At 41.1% G+C, this 17,539-nt stretch overlaps 1 protein-coding gene across 1 annotated transcript in view; it reads right to left on the minus strand.

Moving 5' to 3' along the window:
• Nucleotides 1-17,539, minus strand: part of LOC124802644 — a 104,761-nt gene that overhangs the window by 9,136 nt on the left and 78,086 nt on the right. The window contains exons 4-6 of the mRNA XM_047263547.1: nt 17,080-17,255; nt 10,169-10,491; nt 301-354 (exon numbers count right to left, since the gene is read on the minus strand). Coding sequence (XP_047119503.1) covers nt 301-354; nt 10,169-10,491; nt 17,080-17,255 — 553 coding nt within the window. The remainder of the gene's footprint in view (nt 1-300; nt 355-10,168; nt 10,492-17,079; nt 17,256-17,539) is intronic.

Raw genomic sequence — 17,539 nt, forward strand, 5'->3', positions numbered from 1 at the left:
TACTTTTGATTCGAGTTGCTCCTTAAGTGGCGTCTTCAGGCTGAGAGCACCTAGTCCAATCCTTTCACCAAGAAAAAAAATCACTGTCACTACCGGGAATCGAACGGATGTCCCCCGCCTTAGAGACACACTGGCTGCTAATCTATGGAGGAGGACTAAACATGGGAAGTGATGAAGTAAGAACTCCTTAAGAATGTTAATTCTTTAAAACTTCGATTTGTTCAGTTTGCAGCATTAGTTACATTTGTCGATTCCCATTATTCAGAATAAAACAGTACTTCAATTACACGGCGTGCTTACCTTTTCAATGTGGTACTTCTTAGCGACCAGCGTCGGATGACGGTCTTCCACCCCCTGAAAAACGTAAATAGCGAGTCAGTTTACAAATCTCTTAAGTAATTAAAGGAGGACGGTAGAAGTTCACCATATGTCGGGTTATCTTGCAGAAGAACAAAGAACAGATTTTCAAATATTCTGGCATCTTCACTATTAACTCCGAAAATAATTTTTAATTGTATGTGTCCTCTTAAGGACAAAACATACATACCATGAATGTAAGACGCAAAAACAGGCCTCTGGCTATTTTGGAGAAGTTAGATGTATGTCACTCTCAGACGAACCGGATGCAATCTACTTTCTCCAAGGTGTGGTAAATACACAACTGACCAGTAAAATTGCTACACCACGAAGGCGACGTGCTACAGACGCGAAATTTAACTGACAGAAAGAAGATGCTGTGATATGCAAATGATTAGCATTTCACAGCATTCACACAAGGTTGGCGCCGGTGGCGACACCTACAACGTGCTGACATGAGGAAAGTTTCCAACCGATTTCTCATATACAAACAGCAGTTGACCAGCGTTGTCTGGTGAAACGTTGTTGTGATGCCTCGTGTAAGGAGGAGAAATGCGTACCATCACGTTTCCGACGTTGATTAAGGTCGGATTGTAGCCTATCGCGATTTCGGTTTATTTATCGCGATATTGCTGCTCGTGTTGGTAGAGATCCAATGACTGTTAGCAGAATATGGAATCGTTGGGTTCAGGAGGGTAATACGGAACGCCGTGCTGGGTCCCAACGGCCTCGTATCACTAGCAGTCGAGATGACAGGCATCTTATCCGCATGGCTGTAACGGATCGTGCCGCCACGTCTCTATCCCTGAGTCAACAGATGGGGACGTTTGCAGGACAACAACCATCTGCACGAACAGTTCGACGACGTTTGCAGCAGCATGGACTATCAGCTCGGAGACCATGGCTGCGGTTACCCTTGACGCTGCGTTACAGACGGGAGCGCTTGCAATGGTGTACTCAACGACGAACCTGGGTGCACGAATGGAAAAACGTCATTTTTTCGGATGAATCCAGGTTATGTTTACAGCATCGTGATGGTCGCATCCGTGTTTGGCGACATCGCGGTGAACGCACATTGGAAGCGTGTAGTCGTCATCACCATACTGGCGTATCAACCGGCGTGATGGTATGGGGTGCCATTGGTTACACGTCTCGGTCACCTCTTGTTCGCATTGACGGCACTTTGAACAGTGGACGTTACATTTCAGATGTGTTACCACCCGTGGCTCTACTCTTCATTCGATCCCTGCGAAATCCTACATTTCAGCTGGATAATACACTAACGCATGTTTCAGGTCCTGTACGGGCATTTCTGGATACAGAAAATTTTCAACTGCTGCCCTCGCCAGCACATTCTCCAGATCTCTCACCAACTGAAAACGTTTGGTCAATGGTGGCCGAGAAACTGGCTCGTCAGAATACGCCAGTCTCTACTCTTGATGAAATGTGGTATCGTGTTGAAGCTGCATGGGCAGCCGTACCTGTACATGCCATCCAAGTTATGTTTGACTCAATGCACAGGCGTATCAAGGCCGTTATTACGTCGAGAGGTGGTTGTTCTGGGTACTGATTTCTCAGGATTTATGCACCCAAATTGTGTGAAAATGTAATCACATGTCAGTTCTAGTATAATATATTTGTCCAATGAATTCTCGTTTATCATCTGCATTTCTTCTTGGTGTAGCAATTTTAATGGCCAGTAGTGTATATTTGGCGTCAGGTTGGTCCAGATACATAGTTTCATTGGACAAAATATTGTCGGCGTCAGGTTGGTCCAGATACGTAGTTTCAACGTACAAAATATTGTGAAACGATCAATTCGTCGCTCAGAGAGCGCTTAAGATTATGTAGGAATGGTACTAGGTATTAAAAACATCGTACAGCGAACACTGCATAACTATTTCTTTATTTAAAACCACCTTTTCTGCATCTTGAGGTCTTACAAAATCTTTGTGTTATGAAACGTGTTCACGGAGCGAGGTGGCGCAATGGTCAGCACCCTGAACTCCCATTCGGGAGGAAGACGGTTCAAGCTGGCGTCCCAACGTCCTGATTTACGTTTTCCGTGATTTGTCTAAACTGCTTCAGGCATTGTTCCCATGAAAGCAAACTGCGATATCATTCCCCATAACTCCCTAAACCGACTGTACCAATGATTTCGTTGTTTGGTCGTCTTCCCCAAGTCAGTCAAGCAACCAACCGTGTTCATTTTACGTTCGATCTCAGCCAAGTCGTCATAGGGATAAAATACAGCACTGACAACCTGGCGTCAGGTCCAACACGTTTCATAATTTAAAAATATTAAGACCTAAGGACGACAACAAAGTCTCTCGAAAGCGATTGTTTTAATTAAAGAAATATTTATGCGTTCTTAGTTTTAGATTGTTTTTAGCAAGTAAAACAGATGCTCCTTCTGTCTTCTCAAAATGAGAAAATGCAATGGTACTAGGCGCTCATAAATCATGGCAATGACTGTCGTAAATCATGACAGTGAAGTGGTGTGTATGTGCCAGCGGGTTGTATGAAGTCAGATGACAGATGGATGACAGAATCGCAGAAAGAGCCATAGTGCTTGGACGTTCCCATGACAACATTATGAATGAGTTGGTGCGATTCATTACTCTATCCACGCTAAAGTTCCATTGTATCTACAAAGAATGCTGTACTACTCGCCGCCAAGTAACACGGCGTAAGAACACTGGAAGTAAAAAGATGCTAAACGATAAATGCCAGAGGCGAATGTAACGGCTTGTCAGTGGCAATTGGATTCAAACGGTTTTAGTGGATGAATGTCTACTTCAACCAGTTTTGAATGAGGACTGCATGCAGTGGACACGTGGAGGCGGCTGCCTCCCAAGAGGCCATTTCTCAAAGTGAAACATACGGAGATACAAGAGTTGGAAAAAAATATGGGAACACCACGAGAAATGCACTTTTGAACATAAGTACAGATGCTGGCCAAGTCTGGATGTTGCGCTGTTGTACCTGACTACGAAAGACACCGATGAAAAGTTCTAAATACTTTACAAATGTCAAAAGTGGTCAGTACAGTGTTCTGTATAGTTCTGCGTGCATTATGTTGACGCTATGTGGAGTCGAACGTGGGCAAATTGTTGGTACTCGTATGTTGGGTGCTTCCGTAACCAAGGCAGCCGAAGTGTTTGATGTTCAAAGAGGCTACGTATCACAGATTTATATCGCATACATGGAAAAAAGAAAAAATATCGACCGCTACGTCACAACGCGGGTGAAAGCGTTTGTTGAGTGATCGTGATGGTCGTTGGAGAGGATTGCGACAAAAAATGAGAGGAAGAAAAGAACAAAAGTAAATTCACACTAGCGACCCCTGGCAGGACCCAAACATCACGAGGGGAGCTCCCCAAGCAGAGATTTGTAGGGCGATATGGAATTACAAAACCAATCAGTGACGCAAATGCCTCTAAAAGGAAAACGTGGTGTCGAAGGTATAAAGCCCGGACTCTGGAGTACTGGAAAAAGCCATTTAATCGGTTGAGTTTTGTTTCACATTGGTTCCAACTTCTGGCCAAGTTCACAACGCAAGAGTGAAACACGGTGGGTAGTTCGGTGATGAATTGGGTAGCCATATCGTGGTGCTCCATGGGCTCTATGGGCACTATGCAAAGCAGAAAAGAAATGATATACGTTGTACTGAGACTACTGAATTTTGTTGTGACAGTGTAACTTGATGATAAAGTTCATGCAGTTCATGCAGTTCCTGAACATTGAATTACTTTAATACCATAGAGACGTGAGTGAATTGCTTACTAATCCCTGTGCCTAATTTTAAACACGCTAGATTTATGTGTGACTTTACATGTGCTTGCAGAATGTACATCAACATTTAATTATTATGTGCAGTATTGTGTATGAAAATTTAAGGCTAGTCAGCTGTTGTTTAACTAGCTTTGTATTAGCCGATAAATATTTTACACAAGGAATGCGTTCAATGACTTTTCAAGGGAATTTAGGGGGCAATACTAGTTGATTAGGGATGCTGACACCAGAGTGATGTCGACCAGAGAAGTATCATAATCGCAGGAAGCAGGAGGTGTACTGTGCAAGAAAAGATGAAAACATTTGTAACACGACTGTCACATATTGCTCAAAACTATTTCATGTCTGTTACGATTACTTGTTATCGTATATTGTGTGAGATTGCTACTTTCGCTTGAAACGGAAAATTATTGGATTCCTCGCAGGAAGGGAGTGAGTCTCGAATGCTCAGCAATGTACTGTTTGGTCGGGAAAAGGCTTTCACAGCGTCTCAAAATCAAGAAATGGCTGTCTTCTAGGAGGCGTCCAGTTTTCGTAGAAAGGTCCTGTTTCCGAGCATGTTATTGTGATCAGTTCTTGCTGCAACAGGCATGGTTCCGCCGATCGTCACAGTATTCCTCTGTGGGTACTTGAGTATGAAATTTGCTTTTTTGTCTGCACATAAAAAAGAGCCGCCTATTGGCAATATCTTTGGTGCTCATTGCTTTCCGTACAATTTAAGGACTGACAATTAAATCGAGACCCTATGCTGTCGACAGGCGTTGATATACATCAACGGGGACGGTTGAAAATGTATGCCCCGACCGGGACTCGAACCCGGGATCTCCTGCTTACATGGCAGACGCTCTATCCATCTTTTTTTCTTTCTTTCTTTTTCGATATAGTTCGTTGCGTTTGGTCTGGGCGGACGTCACAAGACATTCGTTCAAGTTGAGCGTTGATTCCTTTACTCAGTTTTTTTATTAAGAGGGCAAGCAGCCCGATGACCGAACACGCTGAGCTACTGTGCCGACATCCATCTGAGCCACCGAGGGCACAGAGGATAGTGCGACTGCAGGGATTTATCCCTCTCACGCTCCCCGTGAGACCCACTTTCCCATTGTTTTTAAGGACTGTCGAATCGCTCCAGTGATCAAATGTGATGTGAACAATGCTAATAGGGAGAGACTGTTCGGTAGCAACATAATGAATCGTAATACACTTTCTATACGGTTTGAGTGGGAAGTTTCTATTGAACTGCCCTGTGTTCATATGGGTAAAGGCACAGTCTCGTTTGTCACATCGACAGCAGCATGCAGTAAATCCTCTAAGTGGAGTTCGGCAATTGTGGAGAGTCCAGGAGAGAATTTGGATTTGGTATCTTTTCGCTTTCCAGTTCTTGTCTGCTCCTGACTGGAAAATATGTCTACTTACTTAGATACTTGAAAATGTCCTGCTCAGGCTATAGCGTAATACATCTTCTGAGCACATCATAGTTAACGACTCCTGTTAAACATCTTGTATGCTCAGTGTATTTGTATTCAATATTTACTTTATTTATCTTGATTTTGGAAGCTACCCAGTTGTGAAAGCCTAATTGTATTTCCTTCCTGCAATCTTCCAATTAAATGCAAATCCCGAAGTGCTTTTTGAGTTTAGCTTACTCAAATTTAGAAACATTTCTCTGAGCTATTTTGTTGTCAACTAGACTACTGCAGATGAAAGTTTTGTTTTCACGATTTTGAGTTACATTTTGAGATCCCTAATTCCTAAGACTTCCCCATGTTTGCGTCATCCTTAAATAAGGCATTTAACCAGCTGTAATTTTAGGATGTTGCTTCAGTGTGATTAGTTTCCGTTGTGTGTGAAGGCGAAACACATGGTAAATACAGGGGTGATAACGAGTGACTTGTGCTCACCTGTTCTACAGCAGGATTAATTTGTGGACAATCTGTCTAGCCTTATTTCGACCTCTTCTACGTCTGTTGTTATTCCATTATTAATGTTAACTGCTTCATGCAACCTGTGATGGAAAATTTTCATACGTTTCGTTGAATTTCAGCATTAACTTAATTACAGCTTATTATGTTTTGTTACACTGGTGATGGTCCTGCATAACTTGCTTCTCTTTATGAGAGGCGCTTAATGTTTCATTGCTAAACCTTTCCAGGTAATATTTATGGCAAGCCCTTTTGCTAGTATAAACTTACAAACAAACATGTCATTTTCACGTTATTTAGTAGTAGTGTGGGGACTGGTGAACAACTGGTGCTCACAGGTGGTGAAACAGTTGTGAAGAAGTGTAGGCGGAAAGTGAGCAACTGTTTAGTATTCACACGCAGTATGGAAGGGCACTAAGTCAGTGTGTGCCAGCCAAGTACAGAACGACAGTGCGGTTATTCGCACATGGAGAACCTGGATTATTGAATTTGCATGGACAGAAACTGTCAAGAGCAACACTTCAGAGTACAGAGAGAATTATGTGTGGAGTTAAAACGTAACTAATGTGAGTTATCTGTCGAATCACACGAGAATTTACGCGTATTTGAATACCGAAATAATACACTGGAAATGTGTTGTGTAAGGGAAAGTTACGCTTTTATTACATTTGTGTTACGTAGGTCATAGGATAGAAAAATAAGGTTTGCAGCATCATGCGAATCGCTAACTATTTTAGATACAGGATACTACATTCAAAGTTTATTGGCAGAATATTATGTTTCCTGATCTAATCTAATCGAATTTTTGCTGATGATGATTCCACAGTACAGTAGATTCTCTTCCCTGTCAACTTCATCACTGCCAAGGGCATGAACTTGTGCCATCATCTCCCCTTTCGGCCACCGTCCTTCTATGCTGCAGCATGACAATACACTTGTGAACTGCGGGCTTATGCCATCATGATGCTGGTTTTCTCGTCCGGTCCTTTTACTGCATCTAGCAGTGAAATCAATTGGGGAGAAATTCTGGTACTGCATATTCAGTCACCTACAGTACCAGCTCCCCTTCAAGTTAACAAAAAAGTGAGATAAAAACATTGATTCACCAGAAAAAAAGAAATCTTTCGTCTCACCATCTCTGAGGGCAGTGTAAAGTCTCCAGGTGGCGAACGATTTATATTATACGATGATAACAAGAAAAGACATAAGTGGAGCAGCCTTCAGCTCCGACGTTAAGTGTTCAACGATGGTTAAAAATTTCTCAGTTAAAATTTTTTTAAAGGAAATGACGATTTTAATACACTACTCTCTGGTATTTCGAGTGTTATGGTGATTGTTATTGTAAACAGAGTGATCCGTATGGTTCAGCACTAGTCGACAAACTGTTATTGTCAAGAAGCACTTATGTTTCAAATGAACTAGGCGATTGTATAAAATTTTTATTTGTTAATTACAAATAAGATGGATCAAGACCTAAATCAAATGCTGTAGTTTTAAAATTTTTGCACCAACAAAGAGCATTAATTTGTTGTTATTGTGGTCTTCAGTCCAGAGACTGGTTTGATGCAGCTCTCCATCTACTCTATCCTGCGCTAGCTTCTTCATCTCCCAGTACTTACTGCAATCCTTCTGAATCTGCTTAGTGTATTCATCTCTTGGTCTCCCTCTACGATTTTCTCCACGCTGCCCTCGAATGCTAAATTTGTGATCCCTTGATGCCTCACAACATGTCATACCAACCGGTCCCTTCTTCTTGTCAAGTTGTACCACAAATTTCTCTTCTCCCCAATTCTATTCAATACCTCCTCATTAGTTATGTGAACTACCCACCTAATCTTCAGCATATTTCTGTAGCACCACATTTCAAAAGCTTCTATTCTCTTCTTGTCCAAACTATTTATCGTCCATGTTTCACTTCCATACATGGCTACACTCCAAACAAATACTTTCAGAAACGACTTCCTGACACTTAAATCAATACTCGATGTTAACAAATTCCTCTTCTTCAGAAACGCTTTCCTTGCCATTGCCAGTCTAGATTTTATACCCTCTCTACTTCGACCATCATCAGTTATTTTGCTCCTCAAATAGCAAAACTGATTTACTACTTTAAGTGTCTCATTTCCTAATCTAATTCCCTCAGCATCACCCTACATTCCATTATCCTTGTTTCGCTTTTGTTGATGTTCCTCTTATATCCTCCATTCAAGACACTGTCCATTCCGTTCAACTGCTCTTCCAAGTCCTTTGCTGTCCCTGACAGAATCACAATGTGATCGGCGAACCTCAAAGTTTTTATTTCTTCTCTATGGATTTTAATACCTACGAATTTTTCTTTTGTTTCCTTTACTGCTTGCTCAATATATAGATTGAATAACATCGCGGAGGGGCTACAACCCTGTCTCACTTCCTTCCCAACCACTGCTTCCCTTTCATGTCCCTCGACTCTTATAACTGCCATCTGGTTTTAGTACAAATTGTAAATAGCCTTTCGCTCCCTGTATTTTCCCCCGCCAACTTGAAAGAGAGTATTGCAGTCAACATTATCAAAAGCTTTCTCTAAGTCTACAAATGCTAGAAACGTAGGTTTGCCTTTCCTTAATCTTTGTTCTAAGGTAAGTCATATGGTCAGTATTGCCTCACGTGTTCCAATATTTCTACGGAATCCATACTGGTCTTCCCCGAGATCGGCTTCTACCAGTGACTTATTAAACTGATAGTTCGGTAATTTTCACATCTGTCAACACCTGCTTTCTTTGGGATTGGAATTAATATATTCTTTTTGACATCTGAGGGTATTTCGCCTGTCTCATACATCTTGATCACCAGATGGTAGAGTTTTGTCAGGAGTGGCTCTCCCAAGGCTGTCAGTAGTTTTAATGGAATGTTGTCTACTCCCGGGGCCTTGTTTCGACTTAGGTCTTTCAGTGCTCTGTCAAACTCTTCACGCAATATTGTATCTCCCATTTCATTTTCATCTGCATCCTCTTCCATTTCCATAATATTGTCCTCAAATACATCGCCCTTGTATAGACCCTCTGTATACTCCTTCCATCTTTCTGCTTTCCCTTCTTTGCTTAGAACTGTATTTCCATCTGAGTTCTTGATATTCATACAAGTAGCTCTCTTTTCTGCAAAGGTCTCTTTAATTTTCCTGTAGGCGGTATGTATCTTACCCCCAGTGAGATAAGCCTCTACATCCTTACATTTGTCCTCTAGCCATCCTTGCTTAGCCAAGAGCACTGATTCACCAGAAAAAAAAAGAAATCTTTCGTCTCACCATCTCTGAGGGCAGTGTAACGTCCACAGGTGGCGAAAGTTTCAATTATACAGTTATATCAAGAAAAGACATAAGTGGAGCAGCCTTCAGCTCCGACGTTAATAGTGTTCAACGATAGTTAAAAATTTCTCACTTAACATTTTTTTAGAGGAAATGGCGATTTTAATACACCACTATCTGGTATTTTGCTTGTTATGGTAATTGTTATCGTAAACAGAGTGATCCGTATGTTTCAGCACTAGTCGACATACTGTTACTGTCAAGAAGCACTTCTCATATTTCAAATGAACCAGGCGATTGTAAAAAAAAATTATTTATTAAATACAAATAAGAATAAGCAAGACCAAAATGGAATTCTGTAGGTTTAAATTTTTTCGTTCCAACAAAAAGCAGAGACTGATAGAATGTTTCCCGCCAAGAATAAAGTGACAACGAGACAAGAGGTTAAACATTGATTAATTACAATTAATAAAATATTCTGATCCATTGTGTGAATCGGACATTCAACAGAAGCTACGAACGCCCATGAAAAGTCCCCCGCAGTTAAGGAGGAAACGTCAGGTTTTGAGGCGAAGTCCCTTAGACCACGTCATAATAGCCCGGAATATTTTATTAACTGTGACAATTCCAGCCGTGAAAGTTTACATTTTACAATAATTAATTTCCAGTGAAGTACGATCGACCTCACGCAGAATAGGAATCAAGAGCCCCAACAACGAGGAACACGACACATGTTTGGCAGTAAGAGCTGAGTGATTTGGGACACGACGTGCAACACATTTCAGGGAGGCCGACCGATGCAGCAGCGAGCACTCACCGCGAACTGCTGCACGAAGCGGTCGAGGTCGGAGCCGTCGCGGCTGCCGCGCTGGTCGCCGCCCCTGGAGCCGCCCCCGCCGCCGCCCCCGGAGCTCGACGAGGAGGACGGGCAGTCGAACATGTGCTCCGTGTCGCACATGCAGTCCTGCTCGGCCTGGAAGCGGCGCGAGAAGCCGGCCGTGTTCTCGAAGGAGGAGATACAGCCGTCTTCGGCGCCGTGGCCCACCGGGCACGGGTTGGGCGGATTGCAGTAAGACGGCAGCGCCGCGTCCGTCTTCACCTGCGGGGGCCTCCCGGACTCCGCGGCCTCGCCAGAGCCTCCTGCCGGCAGCAGGTGCGGCATTGTTAGCCCGCGAGGGAGAAGTCTGGTGGAGAACCACAGAGGTTCAACAAAAAGGCGGAAACAACGCGACAAACGCTTGCCGGTTGTAATGGTTCATTACTTACGTGACCATTACGGCACTCCAACCCCAGTTCTCGATACCAGTAATATCGAACTACTTTTCTGCGAAGTAACAGACATATTTTTGTGATAATATTCACATTTGGTTTTTTAATGTATAGGTACTCCGATGTATCGATATATTACAGTGATATGGTTCTTGTGTTCATGCATTTCTGTGAAACTGTCATAATCTTTGACTCACTTGTATCCGTTTTAGTGCGAATGCGCACAGAGCGGTCTTTGTTTCACTTTGCAGAAGTTATGTTGTTATTTCGCTTTGTAAAAGAACAGTTAAGTCTTGTGTTTAGTTAAAGTGGAAATTAAGTATGTGAAGATTGATACAAAACTGTTTTCTTGATTATATGACAACTAAGAAGAAGTATATGTGAATTTACAAGACTTTTATTAAAAATGTGGATCGTGAACATCAAGTCAAAAATTATTTCTATCATGCCATTTGTTCCGATCTGGGATTGTTTGATCATTAAAATTTCCTGAAAATCGCATTTGTTAGGTCTTCAAATATTGCTAAAATACAGATCCGGACCTTCTGGCAGCCAAAGTGGAATCACCCTAGAATCAAAAAGATGAGCCATAACGACTTCGACGAAATCTACGTGGGAATCCATTCAAGATAAGTGCCAAATTAATGACTTATTTACAGTGATCTCATTATTTCGATTCTGACGATACCATCCACAGTCAATAACTTTGTTGTTGCCCGATAAAGCGAGCATACGCGGCGTGAGCAACATTATTAATCAGATTTCTAATCTACTTTGCAAGGGGTGGTATTGCTAGACGGTACATAAACGCCTTCTCTGCGCAACAGCAATGGAAGTACTATCGACGACAATGCTGCCAAAGCAGAGACACTAAACACAGCCTACCGAAATTCCTGCACCACAGAAGACGAAGTAAATATTAAAGAATTCGAATCAAGAACAGCTGCAAGCATGAGTTACACAGAAATAGATATCCTCATAGTAGTGAAGCAACCTGAATCACTCAAACAAATCTTCCGATCCAGACTGTACATCAGTTAGGTTCCTTTCAGAGTGTGCTGACACAATAGCTCCATACTTAAAAAACATAAACAGCTGTTCGCTAGACGAAAGATCCGTACCCAAAGACTGGAAAGTTGCACAGTTCACACCAATATTCAAAAACATAGTAGGACTCATCCACTATATTAAGGCCCATATCACTGACGTCACATGCAGCAGGAAAGTAGTAGCCGTAGTTTTAAGATAAGTAGACGGCAAATAATTTTATATAATGTATTTTAAATGGTGATTAAGTGATGACATGTACCATACAGTCAACGATTCCCACATTGACCATATATAATATGATTTTGCATACTACATCTTCTAAAGAAGACTGTGTAAGTAGGCTGTTTAGGTTCTTATATTGTTGGAGGTGAGCCGCCCGCAGTGGTAGATGTGGGGAAGTGAGATGACGGATTTTTGAGAGCGGATGATCTGGACGTGTGTCCATCAGAGACAGTACATTTGTAAGATTGGATGTCATGAACTGCTATGTACATTATGACATTTGAATACATTGTTTGTTCTCTATCAAAATCTTTCATTTTGCTAACTATGCCTAGCAGTTGTTAGTGCCTTCAGTAGTTTGAATCTTTTATTTAGCTAGCAGTAGTGGCGCTCGCTGTATTGCAGTAGTTCGAGTAACGAAGATTTTTGTGAGGTAAGTGATTTGTGAAAGGTATAGGTTAATGTTAGTCAGGGCCATTCTTTTGTAGGGATTATTGAAAGTCAGATTGCGTTGCGCTAAAAATATTGTGTGTCAGTTTAGTGTTGATCAGAATAGGTAAAGAGCGAAATGTCTGAGTACGTTCAGTTCTGCTCAGCTGTTTGAAAATCAAATAACGTAAGGGATTTACCAGTACAGTAATTCATAAATTTTTCTAAGGGGACATTTCAACTGTTCTAAAACCGTCGAAACTATGATCAAGGTTTAATAAACCTGTATTGTGAAACTGATTGACTGTTATTTTTAATCTACTGAAGCTCCTGCATGCACAGCTGCTGAAGCCAAGCCATTCTCAAAATCTTGACCTTTGTGATATGTTTTGGATACAATGGTGTGTGACTGCTGTCCATCTTCATCATCTTTACCTTAACTTTCAAGAAGAATGGTCTAAGATTCCCTTAAAAACCACCCAGAACCTGTATTAGTCCATTCCGAGGCGACTAGAGGCTGTTTTGATTGCCAAAGGTCTCTTTTTACCGTAGTAGGCATGGTAAACTGTCTTGTTTTTGTTGATTTCATATTTTTATCAACCCCCTGTACGTCAAACATACAAAATAATAGTCTGACATTTATCAAACTTCATGGAGTTATTCATCATAATTATGATGACTCTTAAAAGATCAACTACCATTCCATTGGAACTGATGACCATCATCATCAGTATGAAACGTGAAAACAAGATCACGAATGCAGTCTTTTATTCATTGTGAGATGAAAGAAAATAGCCTCCAAATGTCATCTTGAAGACTTTCTTCCCACACCTGAAGCACATGTTGTGCCAGTTAGTAAAGATTACTGGCTGGAGGCCGGTATGAAAGTATGCATCTTCCCAGCACAAGACAGACATGGTTGATGGGTGACAAAACAGAGCAACAGGCAGATCAATGGAGAATCTGTACATTGCTCAAGGTATTTGTAGTGTGATCTGAAGTGCAAAGTCTTGCACTATCCTGCTGAAATATGCCATTTGGTACCCTGGGTGCATTACCCTGCTGGAATATGCCATTTGGCACCCTGGTCATGACATGACAGCAGCATTTCCGCACTGGGAGACATTTAGCTGCCCTTCAGAAATGGCCAAATCAGTCTTGTTGGCGTATCAGATAGCTCCATTGACTCCAGGTGTAGATAACGTGTGAGTCTCGAGAATTACTGCTTCCTGTAACCTTTCACAAGGTCGTATACGGGAATGTTGTCTTTGATTTGACCTCTACAAACAGAATCGAAACTCATCACTGAGCACCTCCCAATGCACTCTGGCCATGAAAGTATGTGGTATGGTGTCAGTGGCAAACGGTCAGTGCTAAGTGTCTTTAGGTATGTCACTTTCGGAAGGAGTTGTGCATTGATGGGTGGTTATTCTATGTCGTTGAACAGAATTCAGCTTTGCATTTTCATATTGCAAGTTTGTAAAGCTTTGTTCTTTGCCCATGCCTTAATCATTCAGAGTGTTTTGACCACCTCCTAAGAGTGGTGATCTTCATTAGAGTTACATTAATTTGGTATATTACTGAGGTGGTTGCTGTTCAAAAAAGATGTTTTATTTTCATAAATGTGTAACGCTCCTTTTAAAGCTTTTGTGTGTTTTCCATGTTATCAAGTTATCTTAAGTAGCCTGAGTTTATAGAAATTAAACTCTTGTTTAATAATCTTAAATTGGAAATCATTGGCCCATTAGTTTATCACAGCAAACGTTGACTTATTGTTTGCTATTGGACGATTATTGCTAGAGTGTGCATCGCCTTTTCAGGTAAATAAATGCTGATTAATTTTATGGCGCTGTTAAGTGACACCATGTATATTTTATTTAAAGTTAAGTTATAAAGGTTTCTTATAGTTATTGCCACTGTATTACAATCCAGAGCTCAGAGTGTGTTGTAGGCTTGTGAATCAATTATGTTTGTTGTTACACGTATTTTCGTTTCTTGTTTTGGAAGTTTCGTGTGCCAACCTGTGATCATTCTGTTCATGATATAGCTGACAGCCACTCTTGGCATAATGTGGGCCTGGAACGTGTTAAGCCCATTTCCAATAGCCCTTGTAACTAACTATGTTTTTTGGTGACACCTATTTACTTGATGTAAAATTTTGTAATACAATTTAGTGAATTCAAAATTGTTGCCTCTGGTTTATGTTCTTTCTGTGGACTCCCGAAATTGGACGTAATTTTGTCCTTTCTCTGGTGTTTATGATTGTTCTTGGGCTGTATTTAATTTGTTTGAAAGTTGATCCTACATTAATATATACAAGGCGATTCATCTGCTCCTACTGCTGGGTTTTATGCAACCCACAACGCCTTCAAAAGCCATACAAACTATTATTTCCACAGAATAAACTAAAATAATCTTTTTGTAGGAAATTTAATGTAGTCATATTTTGTTCTGGGATACAGTTTCCCTAGAGGCCGTAGTTTTCGAATTATTCAAGAAAAACGCACAGAAGTGTCCTTTAAATGCGTTTCTCTAGAGTAACTAGAAAACCGTAGTCTCCAGTAAAAACATATCACAGTACAAAATTTAACTAAATTAAATTTCTTACAAAAAGGTACTATTCGTATTTTCTGTAAGACTTACAGTCTGCGCATAACGAGCGAGAGAATATAGAAATCTTACATGTGGCTTTTGAAAGCGTTGTGGGTTGCATAAAACCCAGCGGTAGGAGCGGTTGACTCACCCAGTATGTATATACAGGTCAGTCTCGAAGAAGTTTCACATTTTTATATTCTATTTTTGCTTATGAAAGAGAGGGACACTTCACCCAGCTTCCACAAATCTCTTTCCAATGGTTAGTGCTGACACAGTTACTTGTAACCTCTGTCTTGATTTCAGCTGTTGACTATTTGTCAGGACCAGTGGATCAACCGTATGATCTTATCATGGTGTAGACCTTGAGGAAGAACCCACGCTTTCCTTGGCATACTGTTGTCCTGACTCCAGCTCGTCACGTTCATTTTCCAGTCACTGCATTATAGCCAACTAACTGAGGGATCTGTCAGTATGATGCTCTCATGTGCCACATGCTAATGTGTGAAGTCCGAAAAATGGCTATAACTCGCATTGGTATCTTCAGGGCACGCTGTGTTGCCATCTCCACCTGAAAAGTTCGAGAAACGTTAGTCACACCCAAAAGCCTTTGCAAACTCCCATCGTTCTTCATATAAAGGAATGACATTTTCTGTAGTTGAAATAAGCGTCCATAGAGATTAAATTTGAATCAGCATATCCTGCAATCTTGCAATTACTGGAATATCAATTTGGTAGTGTTCGGTCAAGGCGTTCATGGTGTAACATACTCCAGTGACGTCAGTGTATTTATCTAGGCATGCCAGCCAGTAAGGCGTTTCCTTCTTTGACTCATTTGACCTCGGTAATTGTACCTTTTAAGCTACTCACTTCCTATTTTCTATTGCTGTATGGATTTCAAAGCAAAAAATTCTTCATATATTTACCTTCCTACAAATGCCGCCTTTACTACCTCATCACTCCTACAGATCTGCAAAATCCACTATTCGGTTGTTGCCCCTCTAAGTTCAAATCCCAGAATGCTGCTGGAATAATACCGACAAATTTCATCATTATACACTGACACACCTCTTCCAACAAAACATAACCGATGCCCCTTTCCGAGAAAATCTAATCTGCCTGATATCCGCCCTATCAGCACTTTTTTGTCCCTATCCTACACCTAATTAAGGCTTCCCGTCCCTCCCCACCTTTTATTCCTTACCTTTTTTTTCACCCCACACCTCTTTTCATCTGAAACTAGGATTCACCTGACCCACTTTACGAAAGCCACACCTATTAATCTACGCAGACACTAATCATCCCTCTTACAAATCAGTCCTTCCCCTAGGCAGATTTTCTCTTTACCATTGAATATATAGTGCTTCATTTCAATGCCTCCCCGTTTTATGCGTCATCTTTTTAATCAGAAAAGGAGGGAAAGCCTGCAGTTATATTTTAACCCTGACCGTGAAAGCAAAATTTTAGTATACAGTATTTCTAGACATGTAAATTATTTACCTTTATAATAGTTTTGTATCTATTTACGTGTTTTAACACCAGTAAGTTGAAGAGAAGACTGTGTTTACTATTGACAGCCCACCCCTTTGAGCATATGGAGCGAGGGAATAAATAAAGAAGTATTATTGCACGATCAGGTTATTCCTTTATATCCTTAGAGTAATGCTGATATCTCTCACACAATTAAAAACTACATATTCCACTGTGTGATAAATCTTTTGCTTTTCAGCCCGTCCATTGTTAACAATCGCTTACCTTGCACAAAAAGTAAGTGGAGTTCCATACTGTAACTAAAACATAAAAGAATAATAATGATGTTTCTGACAGCTCAGTACGACGAATCAAATCTTCAGTTAGACGACACGGCTGTGGTGGTACTTCATGATGATTAAATATAGGGAAAAAGCTATTGCGTTCGCAATTTTCATAAGGAATTAATATACTGTGCAGCTTTTTAGTTAATCATGGTGCTGACATGTCCACATAACTTTCACATCCCCAACCAATGCGCAAGATTAACCTAAAACCATCAGAAGAACGAATCTAAAAGCAAAATGAAATATAGAATGAAATGCAATCTCGTTATTCAGTTGCCACATCTAGTACATGGTCTCAGGAACACTTAATAAATATCGGAAATTTAGTACGTCAATCGCTGCTGCTCACCTGCGACGTACTGGTGTCCCCAAAGCGTACTGTGCTGCAAGTACTCCTGGTCACGGATGCTGGGGCTGGGGTTATTGGCCAGATCTGCGAAGTGCTCGTAGTCCAGCGGAAACTGAGACTCCTCACCGTCCAGGTCCTTAACCGCGCGCCCCGACATCAGCGCCCCCAGAGACATCCTATGGAGTAAAGCTTTGTAGTGTTTTATATGGTACTAACACAAAACTACCGAACTATCAGTTTAATAAGTCACAGCTGCAAAATACTAACGCGAATTCTTTACAGACGAATGGAAAAACTGGTAGAAGCCGACCTCGGGGGAGATCAGTTTGGATTCCGTAGAAATGTTGGAACACGTGAGGCACTACTGACCTTACGACTTACCTTAGAAAATAGACTAAGGAAAGGCAAACCTACTTTTCTAGCAATTGTAGACTTAGAGAAAGCTTTTGACAATGCTGAC

Source organism: Schistocerca piceifrons, chromosome 6 (genome assembly GCF_021461385.2).
Source record: "Schistocerca piceifrons isolate TAMUIC-IGC-003096 chromosome 6, iqSchPice1.1, whole genome shotgun sequence".
NCBI lineage: Eukaryota > Metazoa > Arthropoda > Insecta > Orthoptera > Acrididae > Schistocerca > Schistocerca piceifrons.